At 38.0% G+C, this 16,531-nt stretch overlaps 2 protein-coding genes across 2 annotated transcripts in view; one reads left to right on the top strand and one right to left on the bottom strand.

The window, feature by feature from the left end:
- Positions 1–16,531, bottom strand: part of LOC117335547 — an 83,619-nt gene that overhangs the window by 57,717 nt on the left and 9,371 nt on the right. Inside the window, 4 exon segments of the mRNA XM_033895619.1 lie at positions 1,845–1,879; positions 3,859–3,994; positions 5,245–5,442; positions 6,839–6,865. Of these exon segments, the coding sequence (XP_033751510.1) occupies positions 1,845–1,879; positions 3,859–3,994; positions 5,245–5,442; positions 6,839–6,865 (396 nt within the window).
- LOC117335549 lies at positions 11,003–13,645 on the top strand. The gene is made up of 4 exons (XM_033895621.1): positions 11,003–11,347; positions 11,632–11,858; positions 12,702–13,189; positions 13,356–13,645. The coding sequence occupies exons 1-4, from the start codon at positions 11,301–11,303 to the stop codon at positions 13,572–13,574; spliced, it is 981 nt and encodes a 326-aa protein (XP_033751512.1). The 5' UTR covers positions 11,003–11,300; the 3' UTR covers positions 13,575–13,645.

Raw genomic sequence — 16,531 nt, 5'->3', positions numbered from 1 at the left:
CAAATATAATATTTTCCACTAGTGAACAATATCACTTTTGCTGATTTGACCAATCAAATCAATGATTAGAAAATACCAAAATAATTGACCAATCAGAAGGCCTGACAGACATGTCAGCACCTGGACAGGGGAAACTACTTTTTTTGTTTACAAATTATCGCTGTAGTCCTAGTTAGCATACGGGGTAGGGTTTTCGTTGATAAAAAATGTAATAAACAGAATATCTAACAGTGTCTTCAGTAATACCAAATATATTTCACTCGTGTGGCTAATATCAAAAAAATATCAAAATATTAGCCCCACTCGTGAAATATATTTGGTATTACTGAAGACACTGTTAGATATCCTCTATTTCCCTATATAAGCTATAGTATAGACACTTCCATCCACATTGTATGAAGAGTATTTGATTCTACCTTATTTTGGTCTTGACCAGCAGCTTCATATTTTTGCCCCAACCATAAGCCCCTAGGAGTCAGCCAGTGCCAATGTACAAGTAGTTTACAACAGGCATCCCATACGGATAACTCTAACCAAGTTTATATTATTTCCAATGACAATTGGAACAAATAATGCTTGAAAATGTGATTTCTCTCAATAAACTATAGCAAACTTTACCCCTTCCCCAGGGTCATGAAATTCACAATTTTGGAAAAGGACCTAAAGACCTTTCTATCTGTAAAAACAAGAAGTTGATTCTACCATAAATGGGAGTTGAGTAGTATATTTTAGAAGTTTTAGTCAATGTTGCTCCTTTTGCACCTTTCTGTAGGGCCCCTTGGGGTTTGGGACCATATAATTCACAATTTTTTTTGACATTTGTCCATGGCAGCTTTCTGCCTAATTTCATTGAATTGGTTCAGCGGTTTTGGAGATGAAGTCAAAGATGTACTACGGACGAAAGACGGTTAGAACAGGTCACTTGATACTTTATCTCAGGTGACTTAAAAATGTTACAATATTAAAAAGAAGTGTAGGAGGGTCTGGGAGAACTTAGTGCACTGTCGCTGCTTCACACTGCATATGCTTGTATACAGATACTATCTGAATCGACAAGACAACCTCTGAGCCAATGATTGGTCAGCTGTAAGGCAAGTAATATCTGATTGGACAATGCACCAGGTGAGCTCTGGGTCCTTTTAGGCCCTCAGCATCATTGCCTTGGAGATCTGAGGATCATGACCTCCTAATCAAGGGTGGTCATCTTAGATAACCAATATCCTGACCTGTGAGTAAGAGTTAATTAGCTTATTCTCCTGGCATTAACATGAGTAATGCAATCACGCACTGTCACCAGCTCTCCCACCTCCAAATTAATTAACAGTTATTACTTAATTTATACATTAATACTAGAGGTATAAAACCATCAACTCAAAGTTTGAGCTGATTAATACTTGAGATAGAGAACCTTCAACTAAAAAATTAAGCTGGTTAATACAGAAATATAGAACAATATACTGAAAGTTTGAGTTAGTTAATACAGAGGTATAGAACCATATACTAAAAGTTTGAGTTAGTTAATACAGAGGTATAGAACCATATACTAAAAGTTTGAGCTAGTTAATACAGAGGTATAGAACCATATACTAAAATTTTGAGCTAGTTAATACAGAGGTATATAACCATATACTAAAAGTTTGAGTTAGTTAATAAAGAGGTATAGAACCATATACTAAAAGTTTGAGCTGGTTAATAAAGAACCATATACTAAAAGTTTGGACTGGTTAATACAGAGGTATAGAACCATATACTAAAAGTTTGAGCTGATCAGTTATGAATAGCATTAAACCACCAAGAAACACGTTAATTCTTTGATAAATATTAATCAATCCACTATCATTTACCTGTTCATGGTGATGAAACAATGTGCCATTATCAACTGAAACCAAAATATCATAATTATAAAGATAACAGGTGATATTGTCATAGTTAGGTCATTTTTGTTCTTTCCAATAAGCATAATCCAGCCCATTGTTGTTTGATAAACAGTGTCTTAATCAATTTTGTTACCTAACTCTTTATGTAAATGAAAATTAAGTATTTTCGACTGTTGACCGGTCAATATTTTTGACTGTTGACTGCCGCGGAACAACCGCACGCGCACAAACACCAAAATGATTAGGATGAAGCGTTTTTCTGATCGTGATTTGTAAACAGTATCCTAGCAAAGCTCACTAGATTCGAAGTAGGAAATGTTCGAAGAAATCTCCAATCATGTTTTGTTGTATATAATTGAAAACAGGGATTCGGCTTCCACATAAAATGTCATAAAAGGGTTTTAATACACAATCAATGTTAATAGGGATCAGTGACTCAATCAATGTTGATTGATGAACAGTGACTCAATCAATGTTGATTGATGAACAGTGACTCAATCACTGTTGACTGATGAACAGTGTCTCAATCACTGTTGACTGATGAACAGTGACCCAATCAATGCAGATTGATGAACAGTGACTCAATCAATGCTGACTGATGAACAGTGACCCAATCAATGCTGATTGATGAACAGTGACCCAATCAATGCTGATTGATGAACAGTGATCCAATCAATGTTGATTGATGAACAGTGACCCAATCAATGCTGATTGATGAACAGTGACCCAATCAATGCTGATTGATGAACAGTGACCCAATCAATGCTGATTGATGAACAGTGACCCAATCAATATTGACTGATGAGCATTGTCTCAATCACTGTTGACTGATGAACCGTGTCTCAATCACTGTTGACTGATGAGCATTGTCTCAATCACTGTTGACTGATGAACAGTGACTCAATTACTGTTGTTTGATAAACAATGACAAAATCAATGTTGATAGGGATCAGTGACTCAATCAATGCTGATTGATGAACAGTGACTCAATCAATGTTGACTGATGAACAGTGTCTCAATCACTGTTGACTGATGAATAGTGACTCAATCACTGTTGACTGATGAACAGTGACTCAATCACTGTTGACTAATGAACAATGACTCAATCAATGTTGACTAATGAACAGTGACTCAATCACTGTTGACTGATGAACAGTGACTCAATCACTGTTGACCGATGAACAGTGACTCAATCAATGTTGACTGATGAACAGTGACCCAATCAATGTTGACTGATGAACAGTGACCCAATCAATGTTGACTGATGAACAGTGACCCAATCAATGTTGACTAATGAACAGTGACTCAATCACTGTTGATAGGGATCAGTGACTCAATCACTGTTGACTGATGAACAGTGACTCAATCAATGCTGACTGATGAACAGTGACTCAATCAATGCTGACTGATGAACAGTGACCCAATCAATGTTGACTGATGAACAGTGACTCAATCACTGTTGACTGATGAACAGTGACTCAATCACTGTTGACTGATGAACAGTGACTCAATCACTGTTGACTGATGAACAGTGAATCAATCACTGTTGACTGATGAACAGTGACTCAATCAATGCTGACTGATGAACAGTGACCCAATCAATGTTGACTGATGAACAGTGACTCAATCACTGTTGACTGATGAACAGTGACTCAATCAATGTTGACTGATGAACAGTGACTCAATCACTGTTGTTTGATAAACAATTACACAATCACTGTTGATAGGGATCAGTGACTCAATCAATGCTATTGATAAGCAGTAACTTAACCACAGTTGATTAATGAGAAGTGATTCAATTAATGATCAACAATAATTCCACTCCATGCATTTTTCTCGAAGATGATATTTTGAAATGGCTTTCTTTAAATGCACTTTCTTTCTTTAACAGTTTAGGAAAACACTTAGATTACATTTTGAGAGATTTATTTTTATGTGAAAAGGTATCTGGCCTGTTAAACACTCAGCTTAAAAGACTAACCTGTGAAGTTGCACGGTTTGCCATCATACACATTGATCCCTGTGAGTACAGCTCCCTCTTTTATAACAGTGACACCATCAGACGTTACACTGACACTACCCACTGACGTCACAGCCTTGACTGTAAAGAAGTATGTCTGAAATAGCAAACACAGTTACAATAGACAACACTAAATTAGCATGGGCTTTTATACAATTCAATACACATATTTACAGTGTAATGATACATAACAGACGGGAGACACATGGGGCCTGCATCACTGATCTTGGTAATTCGGTGATTATGGCAAAGCAATATTATATATCACAAATACGTTCAGATCGCCACTAAGTAACACGCACTGCAGTCAATTAAAACTAATTAACACATTCCTTACACTAAGATTCAAAGCCAATTGTTGAAATGCTTTCAAAATTGGTATTATGGGTAACACGTTCCTTTGTTTATGCATAGTTGGTTCATTTTCACCCAAGGGATGCTTCAGACAGACTTCGGGACAAATTTCTTCATTTCTACAGTAGTAGAAAGGTTTTCAAGAATATCATATTTGCTATATTGGGCCTGACATCTTAAGTTCCTGGGCCCAGTTGTTCAAAAGGTGATTAGGCTAATCACATTTTAACACTATTTTTCAAAGCCTGATAAAATAATTTCTGGTTGAACTAGCTTGACAAAACTTTATGAAATTCTGTAATTCTTAATTCTCTTTCAACTGGCATAGTTAAAAGATGATATACTCACGGGTTTTGCAACAAATGAGAAATGAAATTTTCACTAATCAAGTGATTAAGCTAATCACCTTTTGAACAACTGGGCCCTGGAGGCCAGACCTATAGTTTATACAGAATCGTTTCCCATTCACTGAAGGAGGCATGCTTCAGATCAAATATTGACCAAATTAGTTCGTACCTACAGAAGAAGGATTTCCAAGAATTTGCTTTATTTTCCCATTGGGGCCCTGTCCCTCAGACCCCTGGTAGAGGACAGACTGAGCATTTATACAAAAAAGATAATCTTTCACCTAGAGATATTTCAAATATTCCAAATATGGTCCAAATCCTTCCATTCCTACAGAAAAAGAAGTTTAAAGAATCTACTTTAGTTACCATTTTAGGCCCTTCTCCTGAGGCCCTGATGGGCCAGACTCACTTTTTATACAGGATTGGTTTCCTTTTACCCAAGAAGGGTTCAAACCAAATTTCATAAAAAATATTGATTCAGTTGTTCATGTCCTAAGTAGCAATTTTATTGAGAGTTTGAAAAGTTGACAGACAAACAATTGTAGACGAATAACACAGCATAGCTCACAGTTCTTAGATAAATCAGGTAAGCTAAAACGATATTTATAGCTTTGATGAGTGCTCCTTTGGCACCAGATACAATTACCTGCCAATGTAGAAGACTAAGTCCAGTTTTCTCAAAGGTGTGGTTGGAAGCCACACTAGAGGGTCCATAGATTTCTGATCCTCCCGAAGTTGTACCTATAGCGATTTGGTAGGTTATATCCAGATGAGGGTGGTCAAAATTCAGCCATCTGACCTGCAGTCTGGTCTGGTCAGTTTGAAAGTCGGAGTCCACTATGTCCTTTGACGAGATGAATGTTGATGTAATGCACATTTATCATCTTTTTTATTTCTAATTTACTATATTCCTTTAATTTAATGCAAAGAAAGTAATTTCATATACGTAATGTGACCCCCTTATCAGGAAAAAGTGTACATTGTATGTGATGACAGGCACGTGCTGCATTGAATATAATCACCTGACTTATTGTTCGTATGTGGTTAAGCGTGACCTTTGACCCTTTGTTAAGTTGCCACCATTAATCAGGTGCAAACTGAATGGTGTATGTTATGGTGTGCAACATTTTTGAGGGGTTCATGAGATATCTTCCAAAAAAGCTCAGATAATTTGTGCTATGGACAAACTCACACCTCATTCAAGACCAACAAATATATTCCTTATATAACCCTAGGTTTTACTACAATTTTATAAGTCCCTGAGAGATGGTATCAGACTTAAGGACATACGAACCACAATCATGATGTACCCAGTCTGTCACAGGGAACTAACGATCTTTAAGTTTAAGCTTTGAAAATTAATCATATTGCTTATTTAAGAAATAATTTACGATGATTCGTGTATTGTTGCAGGATATACCAACAGGACGAGGATACTTTGCAATTAAATTAATAACGAAGGCCGCAGGCCTGAGATATTAATTAAAATTGCAAAATTAGCAATTTTTATTAATAACTCTGGCCTGTGGCCTTCGTTATTAATTTAATTGCAAAATATCCTCGTCCTCGTTGTATATCCTGCAACAATACACGAATCATCGTAATTATTTCTATTCTACCATGTACTGTTTAGTTCTGAGATATACCTCTTCCTAATAGAAAAACGGCAACGAAACCCCGGGAAATGTATCGCTACATGGCTGTTACAATTCACAAGAAACGATAAGGCCCGCGTGCTAATTAATATTCAAAAGCTGACGTCTATTCCAAGCCAGTTGACGGCAACGTTACGAGAATTTTCGGGGATGTCGGCCAGCAATTTATGTAGAAATGCTCTCCAAAGGTTGACTGTGGATATTGACCTTACAACATATTGTTAAGCAAAGTCTTCTCTGGGTGGATAGCAATTAACAATGCGGTAAATTTATCCGTTGTATAATACACGGTCTCCGACGTTCAAACGTTTTGATGCCGCCATGTTTGTTTACAAATGCACGATTTGGTAAGGGAAAGATTGTAACAGCCGTGACTCACGAGCTTGTATTGTTGACACGAGAGTGTATTACTGGAAAATAATGCACGGTTTTCAACCAATCAAAACGTGGTAGAATGTTATATAAATTATGGTCTGAAGTTCACCCCAAACAATTTGTATGTTTATAACTGTATGAAGATAGGTACATATTGTGGTCTCTCTAAAACGTGTGAGTAAATAATGTTTCTAACGCAGATTTACTTACTGTGTAGGGTACAGAATCTTTGTCACTCTGCAACAAAAAATGATAATACTAATAATAAATAAATAAATAAAAAATAAATAAATAAAAAAAAAGCAAAAAAAAAACAACATCTGAACTTCCAACAATGAAAAAAAGATGACCTGAATGGTCGATCATTTGACTAACAAGGGGTTTAATCCTTAATCGCTCACCTGGATGGACTTGACCAAAAGTCAAAATATGTTCATTCATAATTCGTTAATGGCTTAATTTGTCAAGCAATGATATTATGGATACGGAGAATGGATTTCAACTGCTTCAAAGATCAAATCCAGAAACACCCTAGATGTGTGAAAAGATCCCAGGGATTGTTTTTTTTTTTTTTTTTTTTACAAAATGATTGTGTTTAAAGAAACTAAGTCCCTTGGAGTAGAGAAAGATCCATGGGCCTACTTTTAGATCAGGATTGTGTATATCCCTTTATGCCCAACAATGTTATACATGGTTTTATTACATAATGCGTTTGATTTTCCTTAACTATACGCATACGCCATATTATAAACTACTGCACCGCTAAAATGACTTTTGCGCGGTCACGAACTATTGAGCACATGTGACTTTTCCAAAGCTAATCTTACCCTGTCAAGCGTCTAAGTCACTCAGATGTCAACAATGCCAGACGACAGTGACTTCTCTATATGGTTTTAGGATCCCTCGGTAGGGTGAGTTCACCATGCATCGGACACATACCATGGTTCGGACAGTTTTGCTTGATCATTAAACATACACTGAAACGCTTTACCGTGTTGATTTTTCAATATACGAGTACTATACTTATCAAACGCTGCGCTGATACCGACAAAGCAGGTCACGTGACTTTGTAGCCCGCCAATCTACGAACCACTGAATGCCGGTAATCCAAGGTCAGGTTAGTGCGTTTTGGATTTAATTGTGTTTTACAGTGTAGGGATTATCTCCCTTCCACTTAGTAATGTGAATAAGCCGTTTTGTAACCCATTTTTTCTACATGCTGATATACTTTAAAACATTATTGTATTCAAAAAACCATTTGAAATCTTAGTTGTATCAGACTTTTTTGACGTTTTTCTGCCAAACCCAATTCACCATGCATCGGACACAAATTCACCATGCATCGGACAGTGTCCGAAGCATGGTATGATAGTTAAATTTTACACTTGTAGCATGGTGGCTTATGGGGAAAAAGCTTGTGTCTATGATAAATTATGTATTGTAAAATAAAATATCTTATTTTCAGGAAAAATGAAGAATGTGATAATTAGAGGGGTTTATGCTGTTGGAATGCATCATTGGGGACCAAGACATCTGGAAATCGACCAGGTCTTATATCTTAAACATGAACCTGAAAACCCTTACGATGAGAATGCGGTTGCTATATGTTATGACAAAGAGAGGCGCAAGAATGCAGCTTATCTGCAAAGGAATGATGCCAAATTCATATCAGATATTTTGAAACAAGAAATACCCTGTGGATTAGTGTATTTAAAAGCAAAAGACAAGCCTTCCAAATTCAAGAAGTATAGTGGTCCAATGCAGAGGTGTAACATTGGGTTTAAGGCAGAGGACAAAGACGTTGAACATGTTAAATCAATTTGTAAATGTCAGCCGATTGAAATCTTGATTAATTAAATTTGTATTAAATAGTATAATTTAATTTAAGTATAAATACTGTGTTTTGTTTTAATTTGATAGAATGGGACCCAAAAAGAACCATTGGACGGCGGAAGCCATGAGTGCCGCCGTTCACGAGGTGAAGTTTGGCGGGAGTAGTGTAAGGCGGGCTGCGGCCAAATATAATGTCCCCAAATCTAGTCTTGGGGACAGGGTAAGTGGGCGCATTGATGAAGGTGCCGTAAATGGCAAAGCGCCTATGCTTCCAAAGGAAGATGAACACTTTTTAATTAATACAGCAACAAAGCGATCCCAAATGGGGATTGGCTTTAGCAAGCTAAATTTCAAGAGAGCGGCAGCGGCTCTTGCCCAGAAAAGGGGCTTGTCATTTAAGGCTACAGTGCCATCGGAAAAATGGTGGACACTGTTCAAACGTCGCCACGGGGAGGTGTCCCTTCGACAGCCTGAGGGTACGGCAGGTGTCCGACACCGGATGATGCGGCCAGAACGGGTTAAGTCATATTTTACCGTTCTACAGAACGAACTTTCTAGTAACAACTTGTCTGGCAGTCCCCAGTTTATCTGGAATATGGATGAGACTGCAATCAACTTATCTTCGGACCCGGTTAAAGTTGTTTCAAGGTACAATGGCGTTATTTGAATCACTGTTATTTCAATTTTACAATAATTAATAATTGATTCTGTTCCATCAAAATAAAAGACTGCTAAAAACCACGTAGCATACAAATAAATGAAACGTAGGAAAAGAACACTACGAGACATAAAACAATTTACTTTCTCACACACTGATGGACATATGATTATAAAACCAACATGAACATGGAGGCCTATATATTTCCGTAACGGTTGCAATTAATATTTACCAACAACTACATTTAATGTCATACAGGTCTTACTGTACAAGGTGGCAACTACGCAATGTATGGTTCTTAAAATGTTCATTGTATAGTCCAAAATGTCATTGCTAATATAGCATGTCTGTAATGTTTGCCGTCCAGTGTAAGAGTGACCAGTGAAATACACAGGTACACGTAAGAACATGTAATCACGTGGCAATACAATAATTATACATAACAAATCAAGAAAACTAATATACACGACACGTGAACCGGTTAGACTAGTACAGAGACAAATATAACCAGAGGGATCTTGGCGCCCACCATTGAATGTTCTTCATAGGTTCCATGTCAGATTGATCTTTTCTCTACTTTTCTCTTCTTCTAAGTCTTACTAATCTGTGTAAACTCAGAAGAAACCTCTAGTACTTTTCAAACAAGGGAAACCTATATATAAAATTTAAGATTTAGGCACCAAGGGGAACCTATATATATGGAATTTGAGAAAGATTCCTTCAGTGCTTTCTGAGAAATAGTGATAACAAACTTCAATTGTCAAAATCCAAGATGGCTGCTTGTCGGCCATGTTGTTTTCCGATTGGTCTCAAAATGCAATATGCATAACTAGGCACCTGGGGGAACCTACATATGAAATTTCAGGAAGATCCCTTCATTAGTTTCTTAGTAATAGTGATAACCAGTTTCAATTTTCGAAATCCAAGATGGCTGCCTGTCGGCCATGTTGTTTTCCGATTGGTTTCAAAATGCAATATGCATAACTAGGCACCAAGGGGAACCTACATATGAAATTTGAGAAAGATCCCTTCAGTACTTTCTGAGGATTAGCGATAACAAGAATTGTTTACGGACGGACGGACGGACGGACCACGGACCACGGACGCAGGGCGATTTGAATAGCCCACCATCTGATGATGGTGGGCTAAAAATAGGGCATGTACAGAGTCAGAGAGTGTAAATGTAATGAAGTATGAATAAAGGTAAACAACACCAACACACATATATAAACGGCAGACGAAAACAATTCAGTAAAATTTCATATTTATTTTATGTGCATGTGTGTTTACAATCTGAACATTACTTTTACTCACTTCAGGAAAGGTTCGAAAAACATACAAACAAAGTGTGGGAACCGCGAAAATATTACCATGATTGCCTGCGGGAATGCCGCAGGGAGGATGCTGGCTCCCCACTTCATTGTGAAGGGGAAAACGAAACAGGCATTAAAGTCCTGGGACACGGATATGGCCCCGAAGGGATCGTTCATCAGCGTGTCCGATTCTGGTTGGATAAAACAGGTACAAATTAAAGGAAATGTTCTAATTTTCGGTATAACTTTGCACGAGAAAATGTTGCCTCCCTGCAAAAGATATTGCACTATAGTCTCAATTCAAATGATGCAAACATAGCATTGATAATCGTTTATAAAAGGTAACTAACTAAAAGTATCTCTGAATTTCCCTTAACGCAATTTCTTCAGCTACGTATTTGAAGTACCGTATTCGACCTAATAATCCCCCTCCCCCTCCGATGTTCATTTCACTTGTTACGTAATGTTTTGTTTTAGTATACGTCGATGAGGAAAAGTTCACCATAAAAAACGTAAAATAAGTATAATTTCAATTCACAAAGACAGACAAATATGTTGCATGGAGTCTTGGAAGTTAACGTGATTTATGAATATGGTCAATTTTTCTGACATAGTCTAAATTTTGTCCTGATAAGCGCCCCTCCATTTTCTTAAGATTTTTTAAGCGCTCGGGCGGTTATTGGGTCAAATACGGTACTCTAACTATTCAATTTATTCGCATTTATAGGGACTCTCATCGTTGTGGTTTTTGGAGGTCTTCTTGAAGAACATCGGACCACATCGTCCTCAGATTTTAATTTTTGATGGCCACGATTCGCACCACCACATCGAGCTTATTGAATCGGCTCGTGAAAACAATATAGTTTTGATGGAGATGCCGTCACACTGTTCTCACTGGCTCCAACCCTTAGACAGGTAGAATCAATATCAAATAAGCGGTTCAATTTTTATCCAACCAATTGTTTGTGAACTATACATTTATCGTTTGTTAATTAATTATCTAATATCTAAATTATAAATCACGGCGGTGAAAGGTGACTGTCCAGTTAAGCAGCATGACGTCACAGTCAAATAATTCAATTGTTTTTTTAGTGTCTATACATGCATATCCAATATTGTTACATATTCAGATTTTTTAACGTTACTTACAAAATGAATCTCTTTTTTGGTATTTCTTTTTGTATTTTCAAACTATTCAGAACTGTATTTGGGCCTTTCAAAAAATCTTGGAAAGAGACCACCACCTCATTCCTGGCTCAGACAGCATGCCCTGTCACCCATGCCAACTTTTTTCGGCTTGTAACGAAAGCCTGGAATCAGCTTAAACCAGAATACTTGGTGAACGGTTTTCGGGCAACCGGGATTTACCCCTGTGATGGAACCGTTATCCCTAAAGAGGCATTTCTTCCATCATCAGTGTATGCAGGTGTGTCATTTTATGTTTTCTTTGGCTATTTTACCATCAGCTATCCTTTGTGCACAATACTGCACATATATGACCCGATGCGACCTTAGAACAAGTCCCTGTGTTACTTTTCCGTACGTTTCTTCAAAACGGTATCTAAGTCCCTTTGTTAATTCTTGTCTGTTACATGCGGGGTTTTTAGGTCATCTGACCCGAAGGGTCAGGATGACCTATAGTCATCATGTTTCGTCCGTCGTCGTGCGCCGTCCGCCGTGCGCCGTGCGCCGTGCGTAAACTTTTCACATTTCAAACTTCTTCTCCAGTTCCACCAGTGCTATTAAACTGAAACTTGCCTGAAATGATCCTGAGATGGCCCTGACTAAGTGTTGTTATTTTTCGGGTCGGTCCGAAATCCAAGATGGCCGCCATAGCCGCTATTTTGAAAACACATTTTAAACTTCTTCTCATCTTCCACCAGTGCTATTGGGCTGAAATTTGCCTGAAATAAAATCCTTGACTTGGCAGCCATGGCGGCCATTTGTAACATGATTGTGCAATCATGGTTATCCTGAACAATGCCTATTTTAAACTTCTTCTTCTCAAATTCCCCCAATGGGATTCAGCTCTAACTTGCCAGAAATGATCCTGAGATGGCCCTAACCAAGTGTTGTTATTTATTGGGTCGGTCAGAAATCCAAGATGGCCACCATGGCAAACGGTGCCACTATATACTTGCTACAGAGAATACATACTACAATTATATAAGGTTTTTAATTTAGAGTCAGATGACCGTTAAGGCCCCTGGGCCTCTTGTTTTCTTTTCCTTCTTCCTTTCTTATTCTCTTTATTGTGTTTACCCGATAGATGAAATGGAGAACCAGACACCCAAGCCATGCACACCCGAGCCATGCACTCCCAAGCCATGTACACCTGAGCCATGCACTCATACAGAGCCATTCAGTGACGTACGCGTGTCCGACAACACCGTGTCGTTAACGTTACAGGAACTGCCACAGCTGCATTATGATGAAAGGACAGAGGGTACCCTTGTCGATTTGGGGATCTCCATAACAGACAGTGGGGTAGTGGTGTCATCAGTGCCATTAGACGGCAGTCTCGACAGGGACATGGCAGATATTGCGGACAATATCGGGGCGTCACCACCGGATCCCTTGCTAAACGCGTCCTCATCCGACACGTGTCCCCCGGAGCTGGCATTAGCTGCCATTGAATGCAGTATAAGTCAGGCAAAAAAAGCCCAGTATGAAAAAGCTCTCTCTGCTGGTATTGATGTGGCTGGTGACCGTACGTTCCAGGCTTGGAAGACGTATAAAGTTAAAATGTGTCCACAGGTATTCGTCACGGTTACAGTTAAATAAAGATATAATATAATGTAATGACATTTATATTATGAGATACGTGTGATGGAATTGATAAGTACCTGTATTAGTATGTGTATGTAATCAATGTATTGTGTAATAATTGACTAATTCAACTATATCTTTCCTTTTCGTTTAGATCACACAGTCTTCAGATTCGTGGCTCCTGGAGGTGCCATCTGTACCGCTACATAAGAAACCAACAACCACAACAAAAGGCGGTTACTTTGTAATATCATGCGACAAGGCATTTGAAGAGAAAAAAATCGCGGAAAACAACAAGTTGATAAAACTAGAGGAAAAAAAAGCGCGCGCTGCCAAACGGCTTGCGGCAAAGAAATCGACAACAGCAAAATAAATTATGAAATTGGAACCGGATTAAATATGTCTAATCTATTTTTTATGAAACCTAAATATTGATGACACCCTGTCTTTTTACATTATATTACAAACGGTAAAATTAATTTGAAACTTCCAATTTTTTTTTTTTAAATCGGATATGCATCCAAAATTTAATCATGTGATTATGACAACTTAACTTTAAGGTAAGATAACTTCATTCAAGTATTCTTTGTGTTTGTAGAATGAGCAATGGTTGCCGATTTTCGTTCTGCTGTGTTTCAGTATATACAAATTTACGTCCCTAGTTTGAGCTTACAGAAGTTCATAAATGTTTTAGTGTGTTATAATACCATTGTTGAGGTGTTAAATTGAATGTATTCAAAGAAATAATCGTGTGTCCGGTGTATGGTATCGGACTGTCCGATGTATGGTATGAGACCGTCCGATCCATGGTATACCTAGCGTATATTAGAAATAAGACGTCTTTCGTACACACTCTTGTCTCATTCGGCTTCTATGTAGTAGAAAAGTCATTCGGAACACATTCGCCTTTATTGTGTTGTATTGGAATGGGGTATAACGTACCAGCGAAGGAACGAACGTGCAACTTCCGAGAGAGGTGTCCGATGCATGGTGAACTCACCCTACTAGTAAACGACCGATGTTTTATTGCACGAGACCATCGGCCGTCGTCATCGTGTGATAGAACATCGGCGGATTACCAGTTCCTCGTGTCAAATATTCTGGACTTTTGCACAAACATCCATGTTATATTTGTATAATAGGATGGGGATCTAAACAATATCAAATGTATAACAAGGAACTGAGTCTATGGGGCGTGGGAAAAGACTCAAGATCCTATTTTCACATCATAATTGTGTTTATCTCTTTATGCCAAACATTGCTCTATATATTTAAGGGTCCCTAGGGGTGGGGAAAGACACCAGGTCCTATTTGTACAGTAAAGCGACCTAAATTTCATTAGTGAAATAAAAGATGTCAGTTATAACAACAAATGTATCTTACTTTCATGATATGATTATTTTCCACATTTGTTGAAAATCATACAATATCTTGATTTCCACCAATCATGGATCACCATTTCATGGCAACAAAACCTATATAGTGTTGTTGGGCTTATCCTCATACCCTAATAACCAAAGTTGAAGAAAATTAGACAATATCTTAATTTTGACCAATCAGAGGCCTGGATTATGTTGCCCTGTACATCAGCCCCCTGGTGATCAGTTGGTCCATTTGTAGCTTTTTGAACCCTACGCCCTAGGGATGCTACCATATAAATATAAGCTATATCCATAGCTAAGTTCCATTTAGCCAAATTGATCCCTTTAGGTGCCGCCCCTCAGGTCCCTTGGGTTCAGCCCCACCATTTGTATAATTTTGAATCCTGACCCCATCAGGATGCAACCAGTCAATTTTTTAAAATTCAAATCAGGAGTTATGAAGAAGTCAATTGTTGACGAACGGACGAACATATGCTGGACGCCGTAAACCACGGTATGGCATAAGCTCACCATGCATGGTCCTTCGGACCAGGTAAGCTAAAACTTTACAGACTTACAACATGCAGGGACGATAGTTTTTATACCCACACCTGTAGTGACAGTAAAATCAAACTAAAATGTGTTTTGTAGGACTCTGAGTCAGCAGTGGCTAACTTCTTGTTACTATATTCACCATTGTCGGTACAGATCGGGATGTTCATAAATATTGATAAAATATTTTGACTTTTGACCAGAGTGCGTGTTGAAATGATGACTTATTCCTCTCATCCATAATATCCTTGGGGATATCTGGATGAGGCGGCCATTTCTGCCAAGAAGTCATCTGCTCACATAGCTGAGATTGACGTTTGACAGTTGGAAATAATTGCAAGGAAGCAAAAGATACATTTACTTTAATGTGACTTGTTTCCTACCATCTCCATATTTGCTGAGCTAACGGAAAGACAGACACTCAACCAGATGGAATTTCCAGTTCTTAGATTTTAATTGTTTTATTACAAAACCGTCTCCATCAAGAGCCAGAGATGTAGTCAGAGATCCACTTTGTCTTAATTACTTAATGACCCCGACTTTTAATGCAGTGAGGGACTGTAAAGCTCAGTTTGTTAAAGATCATCCAAAAAATATCAGATGAAGGTCTGGGGTGAATGGTTTGACACCACCAACCAATGGCAGTTTGTGTTTTTTTGAGAAGCTAAGAAAGGACAATTTAGACAGACACTTTACCGGGAGCCTGGAGTTGGTTTCGAGTTCCAAGTTCCGTTTAAGTAAAACGGAACTCGGAATCAGTTCCGACTTCCGTTTACGGAAAACGGAACTAAGAAGGAGTTTCGAGTACCGTTAAATCTGAAGTTGGTTGCGAGTTCCGTTTAAGTAAAACGGAACTCGGAATCAGTTCCGACTTCCGTTTACGGAAAACGGAACTAGGAACGAGTTTCGAGTTCCGTTAAAAATATCTATGATCAGTTCCGAGGTCCGTTTACGAAAATATTGGATGTAGTTCCCTGTTCCCTTTAAGCTTCAAGGGATGAGAATAAAGTTCCTAGTTCTGTATAAAAAAAAAGTTGTATGTACATATACATGTACGTCATCTCAATATGAACCCCCGAGTCTGGATTAGAATAAGTTTCGTTTAAGAAAATATTATTTGTAGTTCCGAGTTCCGTTTTAACTGTACCAAATCAACATCCAATTCCCAGTTCCGTTCAAGTTATACGGAACTAGGAACCAGTTTGAATCGTGGAACTGACCGGAGTACCAGGGACAATTACCTACATCAGACACGGTAAATGACAACTTCCTAATGATAGGCATAAGAATATGCCTCAAGACAAATATATTTGATGGAATTTGAAACAGAGCCCGGTTACACAACGAATCTGATAAAATATATAACTTTAAGAAGGAAATGTTATATGAATTCTCCGAATAACCAATTCAATTCAAC

The sequence above is a fragment of the Pecten maximus genome, chromosome 10, assembly GCF_902652985.1.
Source record: "Pecten maximus chromosome 10, xPecMax1.1, whole genome shotgun sequence".
NCBI classification, from domain to species: domain Eukaryota; kingdom Metazoa; phylum Mollusca; class Bivalvia; order Pectinida; family Pectinidae; genus Pecten; species Pecten maximus.
The sequence above is the reverse complement of the archived record's forward strand: the minus strand, read 5'-3'. Positions and strand labels throughout refer to the sequence as shown.

Coding starts and splice junctions, on each gene's coding strand:
- LOC117335549 (XM_033895621.1), top strand. CDS start 11,301: ATGGAGATGCCGTCACACTGTTCTCACTGGCTCCAACCCTTAGACAG. Junction 11,348..11,631: donor TGGCTCCAACCCTTAGACAG/GTAGAATCAATA, acceptor CAAACTATTCAG/AACTGTATTTGGGCCTTTCA. Junction 11,859..12,701: donor TCCATCATCAGTGTATGCAG/GTGTGTCATTTT, acceptor TTTACCCGATAG/ATGAAATGGAGAACCAGACA.